General features: G+C 40.6%; 3 protein-coding genes and 1 long non-coding RNA gene across 5 annotated transcripts; 3 read left to right on the plus strand and 1 right to left on the minus strand.

The window, feature by feature from the left end:
- Positions 1-1,523: 1,523 nt before the first annotated feature.
- LOC124119354 (serine/arginine-rich splicing factor 1-like) lies at positions 1,524-6,466 on the plus strand. 2 transcript variants are annotated; one of them, XR_006858632.2, is made up of 5 exons: positions 1,524-1,790; positions 2,443-2,663; positions 3,551-3,723; positions 4,072-4,592; positions 5,043-6,466. XR_006858632.2 is itself a non-coding variant. In XM_046481841.2 (4 exons), the coding sequence occupies exons 1-4, from the start codon at positions 1,615-1,617 to the stop codon at positions 4,240-4,242; spliced, it is 741 nt and encodes a 246-aa protein (XP_046337797.1). In that variant the 5' UTR covers positions 1,524-1,614; the 3' UTR covers positions 4,243-6,466. The 2 variants fall into 2 exon arrangements, 1 of the variants encoding a protein (XP_046337797.1); XM_046481841.2 differs by having other exon boundaries at positions 4,072-6,466.
- Positions 6,467-7,688: 1,222 nt separating this feature from the next.
- On the minus strand, positions 7,689-13,520 carry LOC124119375 (glutamyl-tRNA(Gln) amidotransferase subunit C, mitochondrial-like). Its single transcript, XM_046481863.2, has 5 exons — positions 13,399-13,520; positions 13,019-13,069; positions 12,448-12,617; positions 10,748-10,851; positions 7,689-7,871 (listed from the first exon to the last, which is right to left on the minus strand). The coding sequence occupies exons 1-5, from the start codon at positions 13,474-13,476 to the stop codon at positions 7,819-7,821; spliced, it is 456 nt and encodes a 151-aa protein (XP_046337819.2). The 5' UTR covers positions 13,477-13,520; the 3' UTR covers positions 7,689-7,818.
- A 246-nt stretch (positions 13,521-13,766) lies between these two features.
- Positions 13,767-17,206, plus strand: LOC124119374 (TP53-regulated inhibitor of apoptosis 1-like). Its single transcript, XM_046481862.2, has 2 exons — positions 13,767-14,150; positions 15,998-17,206. Exons 1-2 carry the CDS (start codon positions 14,007-14,009, stop codon positions 16,097-16,099), a joined length of 246 nt encoding a protein of 81 aa, XP_046337818.1. The 5' UTR covers positions 13,767-14,006; the 3' UTR covers positions 16,100-17,206.
- Positions 17,207-19,058: 1,852 nt separating this feature from the next.
- LOC125372188 lies at positions 19,059-20,172 on the plus strand. The gene is made up of 2 exons (XR_007218022.1): positions 19,059-19,206; positions 20,096-20,172. It is a non-coding gene; the product is annotated as an uncharacterized LOC125372188 (long non-coding RNA).
- Positions 20,173-26,056: the final 5,884 nt, after the last annotated feature.

Genomic DNA, 26,056 nt, shown 5'->3' on the forward strand with positions numbered 1-26,056 from the left:
ACGCTCTACCACTAGACCACGGAGGCGGTCGGGCAGCATATGATCGTTTTGGGGTTGGGTCACAATGACTGGCCGAGGTGTGCTCTACATTGTCCATGTCAGAGAGTTTTTTATAATCGGAAGAACATCACTGCACCGCACGTGGTGCGATTTGCACAGCATGTTGCCCATGGGCAACGTTTCATCTTTCAAGATGATAATGCACGTGCTCATCGTGCCAGGGTTGTGACCAAATTACTCCAACAGCAAGACATTTATGTCATGTCGTGGTCAGCAGCACTCAGTCCGGACCTTTCCCCCACTGAACTGTAGTCAACGTCAACATCCACCCACCACTCTCAATGAGCTCGGCGTTGCTCTCACTGATGAATGGAACGGTATGGGTCAAGCTGACATTGGTCAACTCATCGAAAGCATGCCTCGAAGAATTCGTGCATATCTGTCCAACGGAGGCGGTTTTATCCGATATTTGTGACGTTGGCTGCAAAATGCAAATTTCGACCTCTTAACACCATCTCATCACAACAACCATAAGAACCCATTAGATCTGATCGCCTACTCCCCAGCAGATATGATCCATTTGCCACTACCATATAAAATCAGAAAATATGGCTTGATGATTCCCACAACATAGCAGTAGAAATCAAATGCTGATTTCGCACCGGCGATCTCAAGCAGTCAGATAACCCACTAATTCCCAAAACATTTCCCTTTCTAAACACATTAACTATTTCAAATGTATTTGTCTAAAACTATGAACCGGAAAACTAGGACCAATTCAGTTTAGTCATGTCGCTGAATTTTAAAAAAGGCGACCTGTGAAGATCCAGGGTAGAATAGGTCTTCAGCAACCCATGCTTGTCGTAAAAGAGGCGACTAACGGAATCGGGTGGTCAGGCTCACTGACTTGGTTGATGCATGTCATCGTATCCCAATTGTGAGGATCGATGCTCATGATATTAATCACTGGATTGTCTGGTCCAGACTCGATTATTTACAGACTGCCGTAATATAGCTAGCATATTGCTGAATGCGGCGTTAAACAACAAACAACTTATCATTTTTTATGACTTTTCGTTGACATCATGCACAGTACCCTGGCCTAAGTAATAATTAGCATCTATACATGCGATACAAACCCATGTGGCTTAACCCCGACGACTTAACCAAAAATGGGGTCGTTGTGCTCCTACTATCGACCACTAGTCCGCATGGTCAAGACTCGTGAGCCCACTAAAATCAATCCTTCATACATTGTTGGGATTGACAGTCCATATCATATTTCCCTCTATTTCATTCTCATAAGCTTCTTTACTGTCGTTACCATGTGATACATTATTATGCTTTATCATTATCGTTGTTATGGTTCGCGATGGGATAAAAACAATAGGTGTCGCCGAATCTATTCCGCCGTCGCTCCCAAGAGTTCGTGAACTTAGTTCTTCCTTACACTAGAACCTGTTCTCATTCGCCTTGTGACTGCAGCGCACACGAACGCACGTCTGTCTTGGGCTCACGCGATCCCACAATCCTGTGCGAAAACGACGCGTGGACGGCCATATTAGATCAAGGATAGGGCGATAGGTGCTGAACTTAAAACGTTGATAGTTAATCATGGCATATAGGGGCGGTATTCCTAATGATAGCAGAATCTATGTTGGCAATCTGCCTCCAGATATCAGAACACGTGATATCGAAGATTTGTTTTATAAATATGGTAAAATCGTTTTCATCGACTTGAAAAACAGACGAGGTCCCCCTTTTGCGTTCGTCGAATTCGACGACCCCAGGTAGTTATTTGCTCGTAATTTAATTTTTCCCAAAATTGTTTGGCTTTTTGATATGATTGACATGTAAAGGGGTTCCTCAACGAAACCCTACCAAGCGCGGCACTCTTGATCTTGTGTATTCGTAACTACCTCATAAAGAACAATGCTATGTTTTTTATTCACACACCATTACTTTCACGCAGCAGTGTATGAGAAATGTTTGTTTGCTGATACATTTATCATGGTGACCTGACCAAGCTGTTTCCATTGTTGAGGCCATTCCACGTTGCTCTCTCTCGACCTGTTCTTACAACAACTCAGTCGTGATCAACCCAATGTTATTGGTGAATGTAACTTGTATCAAGTTATTTGAACCTTAATTGTCTCGATACATGTTACAATGCACTCAACATGCTGAAGGATTCTGATTCTGATATACATTCTGTAACGTGTGTTAATGCTCAGTTGTTAGGTAATGGTATTTATTTTAGCTAATCGTCTGTGGGACTGGTCATATTGGTTACAGGAAAATGTATTTGCAAACCCTGTGTTCAAATATGGAGCGCTTTTCAATTTCAGGCATAGACAATCAGGTGTACACTAATAAAGGCATTTAGTTTTTGGCTAGTTTATGTTCCTATGTTATGATAACATCTCTAATCCCTGTTGCCAGAGATGCAGAAGATGCTGTTCAGCAAAGAGATGGGTATAACTATGATGGCTACACATTGAGGGTGGAATTTCCCAGAGGCACAGGACCCGGGCCTAGCAGAGGTGGAATTGGCCCAGGGGGTGGTGGCGGCGGCGGAGGTCGCGGTGATGGTGGTGGTGGCGGAGGTAGAAGGCGTGGTGGACCTCCATCAAGAAGATCAGAATACAGAGTTCTAGTGTCGGGTAAGAATGTCAACATGCATTTTCCTGTACAGCACTTCATAATTCTAAGCCTCTGAATCAGTTGGTGAAATTAAATAATTAATAATTAAGATCATTCCTAAAAAAGGGGTTTTGAATACTGTAAATCTTTTAATTAATTCGAGTGAATTAAATGAGAAAAATTGGCGAGTGGTCTTTGCTTGCATTAGTTAACTTTGCGTTTATGTCTCCAAAATTACTATCAGCAATGAGACGGCTTCATTGCACTCTTTGGAGAGCAGAAATACCAACTTGAATATAAGAAGAGTTTATTGAGCAGCAGTTGTAACAAGTATATATAACAATGTCATTCAGAAATAGGAATTACACAAAGGGCATCCGGTGTGTTATCACTTCTGGGGTCAAGAGTTCTTCCCGCTCATGTCAAGCTTGTTGACACACCTTCTCTGCATACCAATAAGTGGACTGTTGTTGGCAGCGTTAGAAATTGGCACTAGTCCTGTAGTCCTTACCAAACTTCCCAATAGTAAAGGTATCCTAAGGACTAGTAGAAATTGGCCCATTTTAAGGGTTTTGCTATGTGTTATCATTATAAGGATTAGTGGAAAAAAACAAGTTTCTAACCCTGGTTGGTTCAATTATTTATAAACTGTGTTTGAGGAAAACACTGTTTATTGTTTTTATGGAAGTGCTCTACTCAGTGCTATTAAGCCGTGCTATTTACTATTTAATTTGATTAAGGTAAGGTTGAATTGAAGTAAGGATATGCATCATTCCACTGGGGATGGGAGGAGTCACATTTTTGGCTAGGGGTCAGCAGTCGTATTAATTTGGAGATACATTAATTTCCAGATTTGCAGTATATAGTCCCTTGATTCAAAATATCCATGTTATGTTTCACTGTCCAGGTTTGCCTCCCACTGGTAGCTGGCAGGACTTGAAGGACCACATGAGAGAGGCTGGGGATGTGTGCTATGCTGATGTCTTCAAGGATGGTACAGGAGTAGTTGAGTTTCTCCGCAAGGAAGACATGAAATATGCTGTAAGAAAACTAGACGACTCAAAGTTCCGCTCCCATGAGGTAAGACTAGAAAATCTGATAAGTTTGAATGTTAGTAACTGTCCCATAACAGTAATTATTTAAGTTTGATACAGGCTAGTCAGTGTAATGTGACGCAGCTTTGAGTAATAATGTTGCTTACTTTTAACATTTGTTCTTCCAACCTGTAATATTGCATTCCACTTGATCATTCCAAAATGAACCCCTTGAATCTAATGGAGAATGTCACCATACCAGTACAAACTGATTTACAATTTTCTTGGCTAATATATGCATCATCCTGTTATCATGGTTATGTATCACTAATATATCATAGATATTGCTGACTGTTAAGTGATACAACATTCACTCTTTTCATATGATTTTCAGGGTGAAGCAAGTTACATCCGTGTGAAACAAGATTCTCGAGGAAAGTCTCGTAGTCGAAGCCCAAGCTTTTCACCACGAAGACAATCCCGAGGCAGCCCCCGCTACTCCCCAATGCGATCCCGATCAAGTTCGTATTCCCGGGGACGGTCGAGGTCACGCTCCCCATACTGAGCTATGGCTTCTCATGTAACCCATTCGCAATGATAAAACTGACGTAGCCACACAATGATGTATCATTTCATCCGATTTATGTATGTATGTAATATAGCGTCATCAGCATTTTGCCCTCCAAAGTAGCCCAAAAAAATCAGACCCTGATGTAATGCCAACACATTTTAATTGTCCAGTTCTTGATATTTTTATCTCTCCTTCTCCAGATGCTGAATAGGAACTAGGAGGCTAACAAACAAAAATGCTGTAGTCGTGAGAACGATGCCCTAGGGGAGACAACTCGAGCCTCTCCTAGCGACAGCAACTAGAGTTATGAACTTTGGATAGGACTCATGGAGGGAATAGGCATGGTATGCTTTTATGACTGCTAATCACCATGCTCTGGTTTGCCTTGTGCTAGAATAACTGCTTTATTGCCAACATCTGTGTTTTGTGCATGAATAGTTTTATCTTTTTAGCTAACTCTCAAACATGGTGGTCCACCAATGTTCTAGTTCTCTTCAGAAAAAGTCTAAACATTAGTTGATTTCAAAGTGACACTGAAACACATCCCAAATTTGTAAGGTGAAACATTTGCAAAAGAATCATGACCTACCCAAATTTTTCATGAAACAAAATATGTTGGAATGACTTCAAGCTGCAGCATAATTTTCTACACCTCTAGCTGATTTACAAGCTCTGGGGCTATGGCCAAAGTGCTGTGTCCAGAGAGACTTTTAACTGATTATGTGTCGTGGAAAGTAATTTCATGAACTGTTTTTTCCTGTGCTAATATGTGTTGTCCTTTTCCTTTTGTTCAGTTGGAAACATAATGCATTGACTGCGTTGGAGAGAGTAGGATCCGCGGATCAAAGGGAAGGATTAGCATTTCATTAGGAGAGGAAACAGGATACATAGAAATGGCTCTTTAGGATCCTCCCCACGGCTCATTAGGATATCAGGATTTCAAAATCTGGATATCTGTAGGAATTCGCTTTGGAACATAGGAATTTCCCCCAGTTAGGGGAAATAATCCGGATTTCAAATATCGCAGTCAAGGAAATAGAACTAAAAATTTGGATCCATCTTTCAGGACATTTGAATCATGGTGTAGACAGGATTTTAAACCACTGGAATCTTGCCTGAAAATTTTGCATTGAAAAAATCTTTTAAATTACGTGAAATCAGGATTTCCAGTATCTAGGTCATATTTGGGAATCTTGAATTCAAGTAAGTATTCTGGAATCAAAGAATAGGAGGATGTTCCGTGGATAACTCAAGGGACCCATAAGGATTTCACTGTGGATTTCAGGAGGAAAACAGAAACCCACAGTTAAAATTTGCGGCCCATTTCCATCCTAGGATTCTAAACGATTCCTTTAACAGATATCCCATTTGGATCATAGTTTTAAGAGGATCTGGATAAAATGAAGGCTCTGAAATCTCGCTGGATTTCATTACTATCCTTTCATAGGATATATTTGCCTTGGACTGGATGGATTATGGATAAAAATTAAGGAAGGATAGGAACGAACAACATGAGGATTATTAATGAGAGGGAAGGAGACTGGGAGCATAGGAACATTAAAGGAAAGGACAGGAGAGAGTTTGGAGGCCGAAATGTAAGGATAGAATCAGGATTCGCGCAGAGGATAGTGAACTAAAATTCTTGGAACATCCGCCAGGAGGAATACGGTAAGATTAGTTCTAATTATGCAGCTTTGTTCATATCAGATATGTGCTCTTTCACTGATTTTGTCACTGGAAAAGCATGTGTGTGAATTTAGCATTGATGCATACTTGAACGAAACAGGATTGAATGAAGATATCAATCAAGGAAGATTTCGGAGCGTCGCATTAAAATCGTTTGGATGGAATCTGGAAGCTAAAGGATGTAACAACTCCATAATTCAATTAGGATTAAGTTAACGGTAAGTTAGATAGGAACTGCCAGCGCGAGAGGAAATTTGATAATCGCGGGATAATTGAATGGGTAAGTTTTCCTCTTTACTATGTATGAGTCTAATATCCAAAAGCCATTTCTTAACTCATTTCAGTTGATCATCTTGTTTCCTTTCCCACTTCCCCAAAACTCGGCACATTGCATTCACTCATCTTGAATATTGCTTTTCAGGACCATAATGCTCTTCTGTTTCTTATCACAACAGTATTTTTAAAGATAATTACACCCTGATGTTTTATGTTTGTCTTGTTTGTATTAATAAAGGATGCAGATATCTTAAAATCTGATTATTTATGTTATTTTTCACCCTGATACCTTCAGCACATGAAGAGAACATGGCTGTAACTGAGTGTAGCACTACCTATTCTCAATATAGAACTTGGAAATGCATGATCCAATACTTTTTTTTATCAGGACACGGTTAGATAACTTATCAGTCATTGGTTTATTTGACCCAGACTTGTTGAATATTCTCAGGCTGTCATATGGCTTGAATATTTGAGAGTGCAATGTTTAATACCACACTTATTCCAGCCACATGACATTGGCCTGTAAATAATCGAAACAGACCAGTGATTGATATCATGAACAACTTCACATACATTCAGGGTACAATGACACGCAATCACCAAGTCTGACCACTTTATAGCAGAATCTTAACCCATGTGTTGCAGCAGGTCTCGGATAGGATTCACGGAGGTATACTATTGATGCATCGTCATACTTTGTTTTGTTTGTGGTGTTCAACAATTATTGCTGATACCTTGTTGAATTGCAAAATCCCTAACCATCCACAGTCGGTGCTGTACTTTCAAAGCACAGGTTACTGAAAAAGTTGGGATTGAAGACTAACCAAGGCAGTTTCATTGGAATATTTCAATTAGTCACTGATTCCTACACATGATTATCCAGCCTTGTTGCTGGACTGCAAATAGAAACCACCTCTGTGGGCTAGTGGATAGTGTCTGCCTGAAGAGCGAAAGGGGCTAAAAGGACTAGTAGCATGGGAGCTGCATGTGTCCGTGTGGGGTTTCAATGTTAAACGACTGCATGATATTTCGGTGGGTGAGTACTTGAAACAAAACCTGCATTATTCTTGACTAGTGCACGCACATCAACATATAAGTATGATAATCTTGAATTGACAAGACTCCATTTCAGCCCACCCTGCTTGTCTGTGGACAGCCATGTTAACCCAGGATGACTGGTAGTGGTCATTGCTGTTGCTCTTATTGGGGGAGGCATGCGCAATACAGTGTCCTTTCATGCCTAAACAAGTCATGAGGTTTGGAATTAACTGATTGAAGATTTCTTCTTTTTTTTCTGTTGGTAACAAAACGGAGCTTACATGAAACATTCTATTCTTACATACTGTATTTCATAAAGATGGGACACAAATCATGCAAATAGTGATTTTCATTTTTGTGGCTTAGGGACCACAAGATGAGGTGTTTTATAGTTGGGGTACTGATCCAAAGGTATACATGCAAACAAAAACCAGAACTAGACAAGTTTTATTTATTGCTATTCTTCAAGGTTGGGGGACGACTGACTCGCGATTTCACACATCTATAGAACAGATTCAGTCTTTAGCACACAACACAAGCTTACACAGGAATGACATCAACTTTGTGTCAAGAAAGAAACTTCTTGTAATCTTCGTCTTTGGATTCCAGAGGAATATTTCCTGAAAGTAAAATATTTTTATATAATATAACATTAATCATTTTTGCTCCCCGTGAGTGGATGTTTTTGTCAATCAGCATTATTCAAGCTGTATCACAGCTTTGTTTGCAGTGTTCTATAATTATCGAAAGTTGCATACCTTAAGCATGATGGAATTCAATAGCTATCAGTTTTAATCCCATAAAGCTCCTATTCATGATACCAGATGTATCAGAACTAACCCACTCCTGTAGGTTCACCAAAGTGGTAAACATCTAAAACCTGCATCACATTGGGCTTTCTTCCCACATTAAGCTGTCGAGCTATGATGAACCCGAGACACTGTTCCAGGTTTGTTGTTTAACGCTGCACTCGGCAATAATCCAGCTATAATTATGACAATGGTCTGTAACTAATCGTGTCTGGACAGACAAGTGATTGATATGAGCACAATTGGGACACAATGACATGCACCAACCAAGTCAGCAAGCCTGACCACCTGATCCCGCTAGTTGCTTTGAGATATGAATAAATGGTTCCGTAATGTAAAACAAAGGCATTTTCTATTTAAGCACACCGGATTGGACGTAATAAGCGCCCACGGCGATATTTGCAAATATATTGGCTTAGTGAACAATCCCAATCAGCACCCCTTCTGATTGATCAATGAACACAAGACTTATTTACTCGTGTATAATACGCACCTGGTGTTACATGTACCCTTAATTATGGGCAATTAAATTATGGAAAAATATATCTGTCGTATGTAAACATTTCAGGCTGTCGGCATAAACCACGAAATTTACGATCTTTCAACTTTTTTTTCACCAAAATAATATTCTAATAAAAGCCCCCTATTTCATGATTTCTAATTTTGAGAGCGCCCTTGGCGCTTATTATGTTAAATACGGTACATGATTCCTGGTATCATACTGATAGACTTGTGGTTTCATAGATAAAGAAAATATATAATTGTTTGAAATACAACTGGACAGTTGATAGATGATGAGAGTGAATGAATTGGGTTTATAGGTGATTTGAACAGTATCTCATCCTCAGTTGATATCTACCCGTGAAGATCCGGTCTTCAGCAACCCATGCTTGCCGTAAAAGGCGACTATGCTTGTCGTTAAAGGTGACTAACGGGATCGGGTGGTCAGGCTCGCTGACTTGGTTGATGCATGTCATCGATCCTAATTGCGTGGATCGATGCTCATGATATTATTCACTGGATTGTCTGGTCCAGACTCGATTATTTACAGACTGTCGTCATATAGCTGGAATATTACTGAATGCGTCGTTAAACAACAAACCAACCAACCAACTCAGTTGATATCACAGCATGTGAGCTAAATGTGGGACAAAAGTGACATAGCTCTCAGATGTTGATCACTTTTGAGAACTTGTGTGCATGTTAGTGGTGCTGACAAACCAAGAATTATTTTCAGGGAGAATCTGGTTTTCGAACCCATAATCAAACGTACAGGTACTCAAATCCGCACAACAAATTAGACAGTCCCAGAATGCTTAGCCAGCCATGCCTCCCAAATAGAAATTCACCAAACCATTAGTTAACAGAAATGGTTGCAATATTAGGAGTGTAACTGTTTAACTGTGAACTGGACTGTTGCATTTTTATTCCGTGGACATGTTAAACTCTATCCAAGAGCAACATAATTTGGGGGTCATTCTTGGCTTACAAATTTTTTCCATCCTGAATACCGACAGAGGGATATATTCTATGTACAAGTATGATTTTGCTGATAACTAAGGTGAAAAAATATTTATTATATTGCATACTACCGGCAATTACAAATACTAATTTTGCTGCATATACCTTGCCAAAAAATATGTCATGAGAAAAAAAACTTATTTAAAGCATGTGCAGCAATTCGTTTTATACAGAAAACCCGATGAACAGTGAGTGAGTGAGTGAGTGAGTTGGGTTTTTAACACCGCTTTAAAAAGTGTTCCAGTTATATCACGGTGTGTCAGCTTAATGTGGGAGGAAAGCCCGAAGTGATGCAGGTCTCAGACGTTTACCACATTGGTGAAACCCACGAGCACAGGTATGGTGCTGACAAACCTAGAAACATAATCGGGGCGAACCAGGATTCAAACCCACAAACATAGGTTTCTGGCGTGTCCAAGGGAAGCAACTCTGCACAGTGAATAGCGGCGCCTAAGACGACTGGGCCACCCATGCCGCCCCGATGAACGGCGACTGAAAGAGTGTATTGTAAACTTCTGTTGTATCAACACGTCTCTTCATTTGGCGGTAGTCTGTCATGTGTTGAGATGTCATATCTACAGCAATCTCATTAAAATCAGATCTTAGTTTTTGCTATCGCTTAACAAAGATCTGAGGACATCCCATTACGGGTCACGTCAGAACGACCTTTCATACAACCAATCAGAGCGTCGCTTTCCAGATCATGGAAGTGACTGACGGAGTGTGTTTTCTGATCATGCAACCTCGAAAAAATTAACAGAGGGTATTCTGAATGACAGTTATGGTTGTTTTTTTAATATCCATACAATCTAGGCCATCTATAAGCCATTCCAGAATGTTCTTTTTATCAGTTTTGATTTTTTTAATCGAGAATACGTCAAAATATGTTTTGAAGCGTGGTCGCCAGTTTGAAACTTGTGTCACAAAGCTTGATAAAGCTACCTTCTGATTGGCTAATGTCGATTTCTTGTCAGTCATTTCATTGGTCGGTCAAAGTTCGCGAAAGGTCGTTCTGACGTGACCCGTTATGGGATGTCCTCAGATCTTTGTTTAGCGGTAGCGAAAACTAAGATCTGATTTTAATGAGATTGTATCTACAGCATCATAATGGTAGGGCATCCTTGCCTGCAGTAAATGACATTTAATTACTGTCCTCTCTAACATACCTGGTGGCGCAACAAAGTACTCTTCTTCTGTTTTGACAGCATTTGAGAGGATGTCATCTCGGCAGTTGCCATCGGTGATGTCATCATTTCGTAGATACAATTCCCTGGCAACCAAATTGTCTTTTCTTTTAATTCATACATGCTTCTTCTCCACTACAAATTGTTGTTGTTTCATAGACATGATATATTAAAGACACAGATTCAAATCCCACATGGCCAACTAATATTGAAGCGCAGGGCTTGTTGATTGCCTACTGTCAATACTTGAGTATTGTGATACATTTTGCATCGCAACCAACTAAGTCTTATTTTTTTAAATTTAGGACTGCAACGATACACCGTGACATCATAATACATATTAAGGTAGTCAGGTTGTAGTATGATTTGATGCAACACTATACTAATGTTAGGAGACATATTCCATCATCAAATAGAATGAAAAGAAATGTGACGAAAACACATTTCGTAATGATAACACTAAGTGCATATTCATATTGCATGGTATCCATGCCTTAAATCATGCCAATGGCTCTACATAATTAATAGATTTAAGTTAATTAATCTTTGTTGAGTTGTCACAGTCCTAGTCAACATATCGTATTGGAAATCAATGTGTTGGGATGTATGGTATCGTGACTTTCGTAACAATAAATAGCCCTACTACACATCTTATCTCAGCATAAAATTTAGATACAGTTCGTTTACATGACATACAAAATTAAAAACATTTGTCTGACCCTACCAATCAGGTACTGACATAAGCAGTCTACAGAAACACTTGTTTGTTTGTTTGTTGTTTAATGCCGCACTCAGCAATATTCCAGCCATATGACGGCAGTCTGTAAAATAATCGAGTCTGGACCAGACAATCCAGTGATTAACATTATGAGCATCGATCCACGCAATTGGGATCGATGACATGTATCAACCAAGTCAGCGAGCCTGACCACCCGATCCTGTTAGTCGTCTTTTACAACAAGCATAGTCACCTTTTACGGCAAGCTTTGTTGCTGAAGACCTATTCTACCCCGGAATCTTCACGGGTCAGCAGTGTAGGGTAAACTTAACAGAAAATGATATGGATTCTATACATGGGATCATTATTATCAAGTTGCTACTGACAATCTGATACAGTGGCTTCCCGAGGCAAGAGAGTTAATTGACTATAAAAGTTCAGTTTCCACCCTTGCCGAACTAGGCTGGAATTATGGAGTTAGATTTTGGCTGGACTAACGAGTCTATGCATAGTCTAATCAAAATCGTGCACCAAAATCGAAATCCGGTTCGTAAACTGTCATGCAAATTTCGGTTGATTGCGGGATTTGCACAGCATGTCATTGTCAACAGATATTTTCAAAATCTTTTCAATTTTTTAATCAAGATGGTTACGTGATTTGATGCACTTCGCGATGTAAGACCCGTTTTATCACAATATTGATCTAGATTATCGATCAGATCGTCTTGGCTGGGTGCCGCCATTTTGTTTGAAATAAACGCAAGTGATATGAGAGGTGGAATTTGATTGGCCCATAGGAGAGGCAGAGAAGGGACATAACTCGTAATAGCCACTGGTGGCGCTACAATCGAGCCCAGTAATTCCAGCCTAGTTCGGCAAGGGTGGAAACTGGACTTTAAAAGTCAGTTAACTCACTTGCCTCAGGAAGATGATATACAGTAGACGCAGGCCACTAGCAATGTACCTGTTTTCCAGCACTGTGTCCAGAGGCTCCACGCCTTCTGTGTTGACCATGTAGAGAGTGTTGGCAGATCGGATAGCAGCGGAGAGACATGCGATACCCTCCTCATTACTGAACTCCACCAGTGACAGTCTCTCCAACTGCTCCACCAATTCCTTGCTGATCTCAGGAACCTGCAGCAACAGATAAACCAGGTCAACCTGGATATTATGCCTACATCCCTCTTTTATTATCCTGAAAAGTAAATGATTTGAACCTCTATTTGGGACATTCCACCTATACATCTAATGTGTAATCTAATCGGGTCCAATAAAATCTTGAGCAGCATGTTTATGGGTTATAACTAAAACGGCACCTCAGCAAAACGTCATCGGGCGAAAACGGCACCGATGGACAAAAACGTCACCTCGCCTCAAGCGAAACGGCTGCTATGACCTGGCGAATACGGCACCTTAATTTTTTTTTACCTTGGTCAAATAAATTATCAGACATCCTAGATACAAGAAGCAAATTTGTTATCCTCAAAGCATTGCTTGTCTTGTAAATGCTTATACATTCTTGTACATATACTCACCTCAGGCAACTTCTTTGGATCTATTTTAATCCATGTTGGATTTTCTGGAACCTACAAACGATATACATACGTAGAGTGATTATTATAATATTTTATCTTTATTCAATAAAATATTCTTCGTCAGCACTTTTCCTGAGTATTACTATCAAACTATTAAACGCCTTCTAACAAAAGAAAAATCAGACACACGTCTAATACTATGAGCAACACTTAAAGTTGGTTGAACTCGTTTCGTGTTCCTGAAAAAGTATTAATAGCATGGTCTACAATTTCTGGTCACAATGTGCTGTGATCTGAATAGACTTCATTGTGGTGCCTGACAGAAAAAAGTTGAGTTATTGCATATTATGTCTACATGTAGAGAAACAATGTAAATCTACCTTCGACGCAAAGCGACGTTTTGTTTGCTTTGAGAGACGTAAGCAACGCTGACACAAAAGAGCAGAGCTTCGTATCATCGTTAATGAAATATTCTCCAAGCTTAAACTCGTCAAGAGCAGACAACTCTGCATACTAAAATGCGCATTGATATAATTCGCATAAATTCAGGATTCCATAATGCCCAGAGGAATGAAGAGAGGTTGAAGTAACTTATATTATTTAAATACAGTTGAAAAATCTGTGACATGTGTAACCGACCTAATAAATTGAGACATTATCACGAATCCATTAAAGTGTATGGCGAACTATTTGCAGGAAGTTGTATCATATATAGCATAGGTGTTGTTCGTTAGTACTTCCGGAATTCACATTGCTGAAAAGTTAAGTAGAAGCTATTTCAAAGAAGCGTCAACTTCAAATTGGAAAACTGCTTATTTGACTTATGCAGTCGAAGCTATGTGAGGACATTTTAACCAACGGCGATCAAAGGATTAACGCCCGAGGCGTCTATGTATAAAAATAGAAAGGGGAAATCCAATTCTGTCCTGACGTCACTTCCTACTCGCACTGTCGGGTCAAAACGTGTGGCGACTGATGAAACGTGAAAATGAACAGCGTCGGGCAAGAGTGTCAGGACTTGAAGAAAGCATACGATGACTGTTTTAATAAGTGGTTTGCAGACAAATTCTTAAGAGGACAAAAGGAGGACGAGTGTGCTCCACTCTTTCGTGTTTATCAGAATTGTGTGAAGGTAATGATAACAGTTACAAAACTGTGTTCTTTAAGTTTATTGTAAATCCTTAATCACTTGATTAGGTAGAAAAAGTAAGTGGGATTAGTCGAGAGCCTTGATGGGGTCCAGCAGATGAGACAGCTTGCCTCACCAGCTGATCACAATCTCATTTCTCCTGGTGAGTTGTTGGCCAAGGAAGGGGTCACAGATGTCACCATGTCAGTTTATATTCACCAACATTACTGTCATGCATCATGCTCGTCTGTCCTCTGATGAAGCCTGGAAAAGTGGGTTGCCACTGTGTGGTACAACAACCTCCGTGGTCTAGTGGTAGAGCATCCGCCCGGAGAGCAGAAGGTATGGGGTTTGATCCCCTGCTGCTTCATACCAAAAGACGTTTAAAGATGGTACTTGTTGTTACCCTGTCTGTCACTCGTCATTAAGGGGCTAAAACAAGGACTGGTCGGCTCGGAGTAAGTATACTGTGTCTGAGTGGGGTATTCATGTTAAACTGAGGCATGGTATCCCAGTAGGCTGGCACTATAAATCGGCATCAGTCCGGAGTAGTACAAGCAGCCACACACACATATACGTGCATGCTCGTCGCTATATAAGTGCAATAATCTTGGGCGCGACGTTAAACCCCATTTCACCTCACCTCACCTGTGTGGTACATACTGAATTTCACTTTGAACAGTTAGTGTGTTAACTGCAATTGTTCATGATTTCATGACAAGTACTGAAGTACCTAGTACACATATGATGACTCCGTTTGCATAGACTAGGTAAACGCCGCTGGGAAAAGGGCATGTACTGTTACAGTTGACTGCATCGATAATCTATTGTTTTACATTTCCATATTGTTATGACTCTGAATCCATTTGCTACTGAGGCTTTGTTTCGGAAGTGATGCCATCCAACAAAACCTTTCTCACACATGAGTTGGGGGCACAGGTGTCCCAGTCGTCTAAGGCGTTGCGTCCCTTGGGCACACCAGAGACCTATGATTGTGGGTTGGAATCCCGGTTCGCCCCGATTATGTTTCTAGGTTTGTCAGCACCATACCCGTGCTCGTGGGTTTCACCGAAGTGGTAAACGTCTGAGACCTGCATCACTTGGGGCTTTCCTCCCACATTAAGCTGACACGCCGCAATTTAACTGCAATTTCACAGCCATGGGGATTCTGGGTAAGAACATACCGTATTCGACGTAATAAGCGCCCCGCTCTAATAACCGCCCACGGCGATATTTGCTAATATATTGGCTAGTGAATAATCTCAATTAGCACCCCTTCCGATGGATCAATGTACACAAGACTTATTTATTCGTGTATAATACGCACTCGTGTATTATATGCACCCTTAATTATGGGCAATTAAATCCTGGAAAAATATATATGTTGTATATAAATATTTCAGGCTGTCAGCATAAACCACGAAATTTACGAACTTTGTTCACCAAAATAATATTCCAATCAAAGACCCCTATTTCTAATTTTGAGAGCGCCCTGGGCGCTTATTACGTCGAATACGGTAGGTCCCGAGCAACCTAAATGGATCGGATGGTCAGACTTAGTGGTTAGGTTGATTGCATCTTAATTGCATGGATCGAAGCCCATGGTGTCAATCATTGAATGTTTTGGTCCAGGTTCCATTATTTACAGACCACTGCATATAGCCGGATTATTGCTGTGTGTGGTGTCAGACAACAAACAAATCCACACTTAAGTTAGCAGTCAGCAGAGTAAACAAATAGTGTTTTCAGATTGTCACTTTTGATTATTTTAGGGTAGAATAAAAAACATCTGTAAATCTGTGTAAGATGTGTTATAATTTCTTTATGTTATTTTCTGCTTTATTCACCAGAATGCTATCAAGGCCAAGAATATTGACTTGTGGCAGATAGACGCTGCTGTTCTTGGAACCGAGAAGGAGAAGCAGCCTCCAGTGAAAAAGCCCAGAGGTTGACAAGCCTGCGCCACGTCACAACACATCATGTGTTGAAAATAACTTTGAAAAAGATTCTACTTAGAACATTGAATAATTACACCCTTCAATCTTCCAAGCTTCAGTGGATTAAGTGTTGTTAGAACTAGAAAATATGTTTTCTTTTGTTGATTCAAAGGAAACAATGAATATGATAATGACAATAGTTTATTGTCTCAAGAGCAGAATCAGTTCTGTTGGTTTTTTTAATCTTTTTTATTTGTCACAAATTACCATTTTCAACTGTCAAATGTGTGGGTAACTGTTAGCACAAGTACCATGTAGTCATCCAGTGTTTTAAAGCCTCTGATGACATATATTTTTTTCCTTTTGGTATCTCATATATTTGAATGTATAGTCTCAATGTAAATTCAATCAGTTGATATATGTTTGTAGATATTGCATGGACTTTTTATACAAGACATTAGGGCTGGGACGAGTCCAAATTTACTACCTGGGTACTCACCAAACTATTACTGACCCTACCCGGGTACCCGCTGTAGGTCTCAAGAGATAGGTACAAATGTCTGGTTGGGAATAGTGTGACTGTAGCCCTGGCAAAATGTATTAAGATACTCATAGAAAACAATGCATACATTGAAGCTGACTGAGGTTTTATCTCTATTCAAACATATGAAGTCAGAAGGAATGGGTGCATAGACTATTAGTCAGAAAGACATTCGAACATTAGTCACTTATAGTGTAATTGTGGAAGTTCTAGATAATTTTTACCATTATGCAATATATCACGTGACTTACAACAGGTCCGTGTAGTCCTGTGGGTATCCGGGTCCTACTCAGGAAGCACCCGACCCGAGTTACCCGTCCCAGCCCTACAAGACATCATCATATTCTCGGATCTAGGCTTCTTTATGGAAGTCAGGGAACAGGTGGACTGTCATCTTTGGCACCACAATTTGCAGAGCAGAGCTTCATCACTGAGCTTCATCACTGAGGCTTGCCATGATCCAATGATGGTGGGTTGGTATCACACCATACCTCAATCTCATTAAAATCAGATCTTAGTTCTCGCTACGGCTTAACAAAGATCTGAAGACATCCCATGAGGGGTCACGTCAGAACGACCTTTCATCCGACCAATTAGTGCCTCGCTTACCAGATTATGAAAGTGACAGTCGGAATGTGATTTCTAATCATGCAATCTCGAAAACTTTCACATGGGGTATATCGAATGATAGTTACGGGTTTAACGACTGAATCCTTACAACCTAGACCATCTATTAGCCATTCCAGAATGTTTTTTTGTTCAGGTTTCAAATTTGTAATCGAGAATTTGTCAAAATATGTTTCGAAACGTAGTCGCTAATTTGAAATTTGTGCCGTAAAGCACGAGAAGCTGCCTTCTGATTGGTCATTCAATCCGTCGGTCAAAGTTCGCGCAAGGTCGGTCTGACGTGACCCGTAATGGGATGTCCTCAGATCTCTGTTTAGCGGTAGCGAAAACTAAGATCTGATTTGAATGAGATTGCACCATACCGTGGGTTTCAGGAAAGTGCTAAGCTTCTGCATCACTTTGGGCTTTCCTGCAACATCACAGTGACATGACATTAAAGAAATGAATGTTCAAAGTGGCATTAAACCCAACTCACTATCATGGAGAATAACTACTTACACTGCTCCACATTCTCAGAGGGGTTGCGTGTGTGTAGTTGTGAGTGTGAGAGTGAGCGAGAGAGTGAGATGTCACCCAGTCATCTTAGGTGCCACAATTCCAATGTGAGAGTTGCGTTCCTATGATTGTGAGTGAGTGAGTGAGTATGGTTTTACGCCGCTTTTAGCAATATTCCAGCAATATCACGGCGGGGGACACCAGAAATGGGCTTCCTATGATTGTTGGTTTGAATCTTGGTTCGCCCTGATTATGTTTCAAGTTTCCCAGCACCGTACTCATACTGGTGGGTTTCACCAAAGTGGTAAATGAGACGTGCATCACTTTGTGTTTTCCTTCCACAATACGCTGGACCCGTGAAGATCCCGGGGTAGAATAGGTCTTCAGCAACCCATGCTTGCCGTAAAAGGTAACTATGCTTGTCGTAAAAGGCGACTAACGTAATCGGGTGGTCAGGCTCGCTGACTTGGTTGATGCATGTCATCGATCCCAATTGCGTGGATTGATGCTCATGATATTAATCACTGGATTGTCTGGTCCAGACTCGATTATTTACAGACTGCCGGCATATAGCTGGAATATTGCTGAGTGCGGCATTAAACAACAAACAAAACAAACAAACAAACAAACAAACAAACACAATATGCTGACACACCTGAATATAACTGGAATACTGTTCAAAGCGGTGTTAAATCCAGCTCACTCATTCACTCATATTCTAAGGGGCCTATGGCATTGTGAAACTTTTAACCTAATTCACTCACTCTACAGACACCACAAGCTTTAACTGTTATGTTACATTGTGCTAGTATATAACAAAGTTTCTAATCATTGGTGTCTTTCGACTCCTACCCTAGGCTTAAGAAGAAATAGATTCCACACAGTCTAGTGTTTGTTTCTAGTGTCTAATTGCTGTACAGGTTAAGACGACAACATTTTCCGTGCATAGTTGCGTCCCTTTGCAGTGCAGGATCTGCTAATCATGAGTTTCATGATCATGAGAAACATAAATTTGTCTAGATTATGTTACTTGATCTGTCAGCACTATTCTTGGGTATTGTCACGGGTAATCGTCTCTTATTCTTGTTTCTCTCCTGCAGATGAAATAATGTTCCAAGCAGTGTTAACTCTGACTCACAGAATGTGCAGGGGTCACTGGTGGCCCAGTCATCTAAGGTGCCGCGATTCGCTGTGCAGAGCTGCGTCCCCTGGGCACGCCAGAAACCTATGATTGTGGGTTCGAATCTCGATTCGCCCTGATTATGTTTCTAGGTTTGTCAGCACCATACCCGTGCTCGTGGGTTTCACCGAAGTTGTAAACGTCTGAGACCTGCATCACTTAGGGTTTTCCTCCCACATCAAGCTAACACGCTGTGATATAACTGTAATACTGTTTAAAACGGCGCTAAACCAAATTCACTCTCACTCACAGAATGTGCAGCAGATAAGAAATGTGAAAGTTGAATAATTTCAGTCACAGTAGTGAGAAAATTACATTGGTCAAAGCCAAGCCAATTTTGTGTGGTTCTATTTACATGGGTCAACGAAAGGTCAGTTTATACAAAAGAAAGTTTTTCTTTTCTTTTCAAGATATGTTATTGAAAAAAATGTCTCAAATTCAAAGTTGACCTTCTGCTGATGTTAGCACCTACTCTTCTCCATGTCAAACAAACAACAAATTTAACATGACGAAGATTGTTCAAGTCACAAAATCATCCATTGACTTGCCACAGATTGGTTGGTACTTGTACACGAACTATATGTCTGATGGCTTTGTCATTGACTGTAAACACCTCCATTTTTTCAAAAGTAAAATGATATATCTATTATGAGAGGAGTCGTATTGATAACTGAAAATAATAATAATTATGATGATATAGACAATGGATTGACGATCAATCGTTATTTTTAATGTGAACACAACAAATGCATGTCAGCTTGATGCTGTTTTTTAATGGTATTGCGGTTTTAGAAAAATTCACTCCTCAAATTTTCTCTCATTTTCAAACTGATGTTATTTTGTTAGGAGAATGAAAATCCCCAGTCATTTCTCATAATTTGTGTAATGAGCTTGGTAGAATTTGAATTTCTTGAAATTTTAGTTTCATGTTCCTTAATTTTTTTCAGAAGGCAAATTGCCCATAGGGATTCTGAGTTGGAATTGTCCCCACCTTTGGCAGCAACTGTAGAGATGATGAAAGGTGTCATGTGATCATTCCCTGATGGCATGGATTGTTGCTCATAATATCAATCACTGGATTGTCTGGTCTAGATTCAATTATAGTCAGGTCGCAGTCATATGGCTGGAATTGCTGAGTGCTGCATTAACCAACAAACAAGCAAACAAGTCAAATTGGTTTTATCTTTTTCTCAAATAAACGCCAGTACAGTATTATCTTTTTGGACACTGAGAGGGGTTTGTGAGTTGTGCTTTGAAAAAACTCAATGAGATGATAATGTGATGAGATAGTAATATGACTTGAAAGCATCTATCGCCTCATTACGCAGCTTGAATTGTATACTTCCCAGGGAGCTGAGAATAAAATTTGAGTACCTACTGACCCAAAGACCGGGGTAATAAGGAATCTGATGTATTATAACTGGACTTATTATTACCGGTAGTAATTTGATGAAAAATAAGTATATTTTGCTTTGAGTATGTTTTCAGGATCTTAGAAATTAGTATGTCACATCTTGACACATCAATTAAGGTTGGAATATTGTTTGATATAAACATTAATTCTGATTCTGATTCTTCTCGTCATTTGATTAGTAGTTAATACGAAGAATAGCAATGTCTATAGAATCAGGACCAACAACATCTTTTCTAGAATTGTGTTAGTCAAGATAATTATCTATTTATTGAAAATGTACCTTGATGATAATTTATGTTTTCATTGTCAGAATGTTTTTACAATAAGCTGTTCTGTGTGTTCGTAACCTTAACATTTGCAGTGTAGATATTCATATATTCAAGATGTTATTTGTTTATCATGTTTATATGCTTGTGTGATTGCTGACTTCACTGGATGATTAAAAAGCTATTTTCACAACAATTTTTGTGTTATGGTTTCAGTAAGCAGAAGACCATTGTAGGAGATTTCTTTCATATTTAGAGGGGGCACGGGTGGCCCAGTGTCGTCTATGGCGCTGCAATTCGCTGTGCAGAGTTGCATCCCTTGGGCACACCAGAAACCTATGATTGTGGGTTCGAATCCCAGCTCGCCCTGATTATGTTTCTAGGTTTGTCAGCACCATACCCGTACTTGTGGGTTTCACCGAAGTGGTAAGCGTCTGAGACCTGCATCACTTCAGGCTTTCGTCCCACATTAAGCTGACACACAGTGATATATACTGGCAGCGTTAAACCCATCTCACTCAGTTTTAGAGAATAACCAATCTCATTAAAATCAGATCTTAGTTCTCGCTACTGCTAAACAAAGATCTGAGGACATCCCATTAGGGGTCACGTCAGAACGACCTTTCATCTGACCAATCAGAGCGTTGCTTACCAGATCATTAAAGTGACAGTCGGAATGTGATTTCTAATCATGCAGCCTCAAAACCGTTAAAACGGGGTATTAACGACTGAATCTATACAATCTAGACCATATATATTAGCCATTCTAGAACGTTCTTTTGTTCAGGTTTCAAATTTTTAAGCGAGAATTTGTCAAAATATGTTTCGATGTGTAGTCGCCAATTTGAAATTAGTGCCGCAAAGCACGATAAAGCTGCCTTCTGATTGGCTAATGTCAACTTCTTGTCAGTCATTCCATTGGTCGGTCAGAGGTCAGTCTGACGTGACCCGTAATGGGATGTCCTCAGATCTTTGTTTAGCGGCAGAGAGAACTAAGATCTGATTTTAAAGAGATTGGAGAATAAACAACAAACTACAAGAAATTTGAGTATGGATTCTCTGCCCACAGTGAATGGATGGTACAAGGAGGACACCTTGGCAGAGATTTAAGTGTTCATTCATTAGGGACATAATTTGTAAATTTGTGTTTCAAGATGGTTATTCTATATTGACTCGGTTATATTTAAGGAGAGAATATTAAAAATGAAAACGTGTTTCATTTCAACTGAATCTTAACTTAATCAACTTATTGCTAAGATGATATTTTTATCAATATGTGAGGTCATGAAAAATCAATGATGACATATTGTTTTCAAGACCCATGAAGATCTGGGTTAGAATAGGTCTTCAGCAATCCATGCTTGTAAAAAACGACAATGCTTGTAAGAGGCGACTAACAGGATCGGGTGGGCAGGCTCACTGACTTGGTTGATACATGTCATCGTACCCCAATTGTGTGGATCGATGCTCATGATGTTGATCACTGGATTGTCTGGCTCAGACTCGATTATTTTGCAGACCACCGTCATATAGCTGGAATATTGCTGAGTGCAGCAAATAACAAACCAGAACATTTAAAAAAGGCAAGGTATAACAGGGCTGAGACCATAAAATAGAGGATGGGAAACTCAGCTCTTTCTTCATGTTCTTGTGGGGCGGTCGGGTAGCCTAGTGGTTAAAGCTCTCGTCACGCCGAAGACCTGGGTTCGATTCCCGACAATGGGTACAATTTTTGGTGTCACCCCCTCCCCCACGTGATATTGCTGGAAAAGCGGTGTAAAACCACCTCCACGGGATATTGCTTGTGTAAAAAACCACCCACTCTCACTCACTCATGTTCTTGTTTTCCAGTTTATGACTTTTCATTGCAGTACCCTGGCTTAAGTAATAATAATTAGCAGCTATTTTTGCGGGTGTGGTGTTAAACAACAAACAAGCAAGCTGTTCTCAACAATGAACTGTGTGACATCATATTGCTTCAGTATTGACAATCGTTAAATGCACATGTGCAGTTACCATAAAGTTATTCCATTCAATTTTCCTACTCTGTGTGGAGGCCTAAATGTGGGTTAGAATTGGCCTTCAGCAACCCAGCTTGTAAGAGGTGAGTAACCCGATCGGATGCTTATGCTCACTGCTCAGTAATGTAATTAGGATATTTGTTTTGTAAATAACTGTGATATACAAAGACCAGTCCCCTCCCGCCTCCCCCATAATAAATGACCAGGGCCCGTTCCACTATATGATCTTAGTGCTAAGGTGATCGTAACTTCTATACTGTAACATCAACTTACGACGATCGTATATATAGCGGTATAGCGCTAAGATCGCTTTGTGGAATGGGCCCAAGCCTTCAGTTGGAAGCCTGTCCACCTTTCGACCTTGTTCTTAAGTACAGTAAACTACGTTTATAACGAACACGCTTATAACGAACTGGCGGATATAACGAACTGTTTTTTTGGTCCTGGCCATTTTCTGTATAGATGCTGTATATATGCTATATATATGCTTATAACGAACTACGGTTATAACGAACTAAAATTTGTGGTCCCTTTGAGTTCGTTATAACCGTAGTTTACTGTATAGCAACCACTTGATTGTCTAGCCCAGAATGACATATTTATAGGCCTGCCATATATTGGGAATATTACTGCCAGGTTGTTAAAACAAAGCAAGACAATATGTTACGTCTCCATGTGAGCAACACGCTATCACCGAAATACCACTACTATCCAGTGCTAACCCAGTGTCTTATCTCGCGATACCAAACCCACCTTGAGGTTCTAGATGTGTGGGCCGAGCATACGGGTTGGCCATAGCTTACAGGCTTGTGTAGCTATGCATTATATCGATGAACTCATACCAAAAGACGTCAAAAGATGGTACTTATTGTTGAAATGCCCTGTCCTCGAAATTAAGGGGATAAAACAAGGACTGGTCGGCTCGGAGTCAGTATACTGTGTCTTAGTGGGGCATCTGTGGCATGGTATCGCTGTGGGCGAGCTCTATAAAGCTGGCATAATTCCGGAGTAGCACAAGTTGCCACACACGCACATAAACACACGTGCATGCACACTGCTATATAAGTGCAATTACTCGTACCTTGAACACAACGGTAAATCGCAATTCACATTAACACACACTAAAATGGAATTGGTTGGTTTATTGTGTGTCAACGTCATCGGGGGGTCGGTCGGGTAGCCTAGTGGTTGAAGCGTTCGAAGACCCGGGTTCGATTCCCGACATGGGTACAATGTGTGAAGCCCATTTCTGGGGTCCCTAGCTGTGATATTGCTGGAATATTGCTAAAAGCGGCGTAAAACCATACTCACTCACTCAACGTCATCGGTGTTGCACGTGTTATCCTGTGGGAGCCCGGATAAGAAAATTGGTGCGCAGCAAACTGTGCTTGTCGTAGAAGGTGACTGAATCGAGTGACTCGGTGACTTTCTTTATCGATGCTCATGCTGTCTCGATTGTTTGTTTGTTGTTTAACGCGTCACTCTATGACGGCGGTCTGAAAATAATTAAGTCTGGACCAGGAAATCCAGTGATTGACATCATGAGCGTCGATCCACGCAATTGGGATCAATGACATGATTCAACCAAGTCAGCAAGCCTGACCACCCGATCTCGACAGTCTCCTCTTACGACAAGCATAGTCGCCTGGTTGCTGAAGAGCTTTGATGTCTGGTAAGAGCATTGTCTGGCACAGACCTGATTGGGCTCCTTCTCCTGCTTACACTCACCCGAGCGATTACCGTATCTCCTCTTTTGTGTGTTCATCGTTTGATTGTAGGGTACTGGAAAGAGAGTCGTGCCGAGGATCTGGGTACGATTGGCTGTGAATCATACAAGAAAACGAAGTTCTAATTAATAACATGTAATTAACAAATCCACCTACAAATGTTTGTGCTTAAAGGTTGTTGTTTTACGCCGCACTCTTTCATACTCCAGCTTTATAAATAATCGAGTCTGGACCAGACAATCCAGTGATTGACATCATGAGCATCGACCTGCGCATTCGGGATACGATGACATGCATCAACAAGTCAGCGACTGAAAACCCGATCTCTTTAGTCGCATTTTTCGGCAAGCATGGGTTGGTGAAGACCAATTCTAATATGTATCGTCACGGTGAGGTGAGGTGAAAATGGGGTTTAACGTCGCGTCCGAGATTATTGCACTTATATAGCGACGTGCATGCACGTGTGTGTGTGGCTGCTTGTACTAGCCCGGACTGATGCCGATTTATAGTGCTAGCACACTGAGATACCATGCCGCAGTTTAACATGGATACCCCACTCAGACACAGTTTACTGACTCCGAGCCGACCAGTCCTTGATTTAGCCCCTTAATGCCGAGCGCCAGACAGGGTAACAACAAGTACCATCTTTAATCGTCTTATGGTATGACGCGGTCGGGGATCGAACCCCGGACCTTCCGCTCTCCGGGCGGACGCTCTACCACTAGACCACGGAGGCGGTCGTATGGTCAGGGTTCCCGTCATACCTGAATGAAGAAAGGTACACCATCGGACTGAATATTACGGTCTTAATATCTTATGTTTTGTACCCCGTTGGGATTCCCGGGTTAGAATTTGTCCCCAGCAACCTATGCTGGTCATAGGAGGCGACGTGATGGATCAACTGGACAAGTTCGGTGATTGCGTGGCATGTTGTTCATAATATCAATCACCGGTAGACCGGAAAAATCCGGGTTAGAATAGATCTTCAGCAACCCATGCTTGTCGTAAAAGGCAACTAAGCTTGTCGAAAGAGGCGACTAACGGGATTGTCTGATCAGGCTGGCTGACTTGGTTGATGCGTGTAATCGATCCCAATTGCGTGGATAGATGCTCATGATGTCAATCAGTGGGTTTTCTGGTCCAGACTCGATTATTTATAGACCGCCGTCATATAGCTGGAATATTGCTGAGTGCGGCGTTAAACAACAAACAAACAAATCAGTCAGTGGTATGTCTGGTTCAGAACCTATAAATTCAAGGTTGCAATCTTTTAGCTGGACTATTTCTTAATTCGGTGTCAACAACAAACAAAAGTCTTGTGTCCCTCACGACTTCCTCGATATATATCCAAATTGGCTATGTGAAAAGAAAATGATTTCACTTTATGCTGATTTTCCACACCAGCGAACATAGTAAGTCGACGATTGGAAATATATATTTACTGGCTGTATGACCCCTCTTCTAGACCCTCCTCGGAACTCGATCGAGGTCTTTACCTGATTGTTCCTGAAAGTCAGTAATGATTTTTACTTTTGTCTTTATTGTTGTTTGTGCAGTTAGTATTCATGGACAAAAAGGTAAGTTAAAATATTTTCTCGTTTCGTTTGACTTAAATGTTACTTTTCATAAATCAAACATGACTCCTGCTATCCCCACTGTATAAAGCATGGAAACCAGAGTCACGTTTCAGCAATGAAACGT

This window comes from Haliotis rufescens, unplaced genomic scaffold (assembly GCF_023055435.1).
Source record: "Haliotis rufescens isolate VD_foot unplaced genomic scaffold, xgHalRufe1.0.p SCAF_38, whole genome shotgun sequence".
Lineage (NCBI taxonomy): Eukaryota > Metazoa > Mollusca > Gastropoda > Lepetellida > Haliotidae > Haliotis > Haliotis rufescens.

Excerpts from the sequence above, each read along its gene's own strand:
- LOC124119354 (XM_046481841.2), top strand. The coding sequence starts at position 1,615 with ATGGCATATAGGGGCGGTATTCCTAATGATAGCAGAATCTATGTTGGC. Across the intron at positions 2,664-3,550 it reads ATACAGAGTTCTAGTGTCGG|GTTTGCCTCCCACTGGTAGC; the intron begins GTAAGAATGTCA and ends TTCACTGTCCAG. Across the intron at positions 3,724-4,071 it reads CAAAGTTCCGCTCCCATGAG|GGTGAAGCAAGTTACATCCG; the intron begins GTAAGACTAGAA and ends TATGATTTTCAG.
- LOC124119375 (XM_046481863.2), bottom strand. The coding sequence starts at position 13,476 with ATGATACGAAGCTCTGCTCTTTTGTGTCAGCGTTGCTTACGTCTCTCA. Across the intron at positions 12,618-13,018 it reads ATCCAAAGAAGTTGCCTGAG|GTTCCTGAGATCAGCAAGGA; the intron begins GTGAGTATATGT and ends CTGTTGCTGCAG. Across the intron at positions 7,872-10,747 it reads GTACTTTGTTGCGCCACCAG|GAAATATTCCTCTGGAATCC; the intron begins GTATGTTAGAGA and ends TTTTACTTTCAG.
- LOC124119374 (XM_046481862.2), top strand. The coding sequence starts at position 14,007 with ATGAACAGCGTCGGGCAAGAGTGTCAGGACTTGAAGAAAGCATACGAT. Across the intron at positions 14,151-15,997 it reads TTTATCAGAATTGTGTGAAG|AATGCTATCAAGGCCAAGAA; the intron begins GTAATGATAACA and ends TTTATTCACCAG.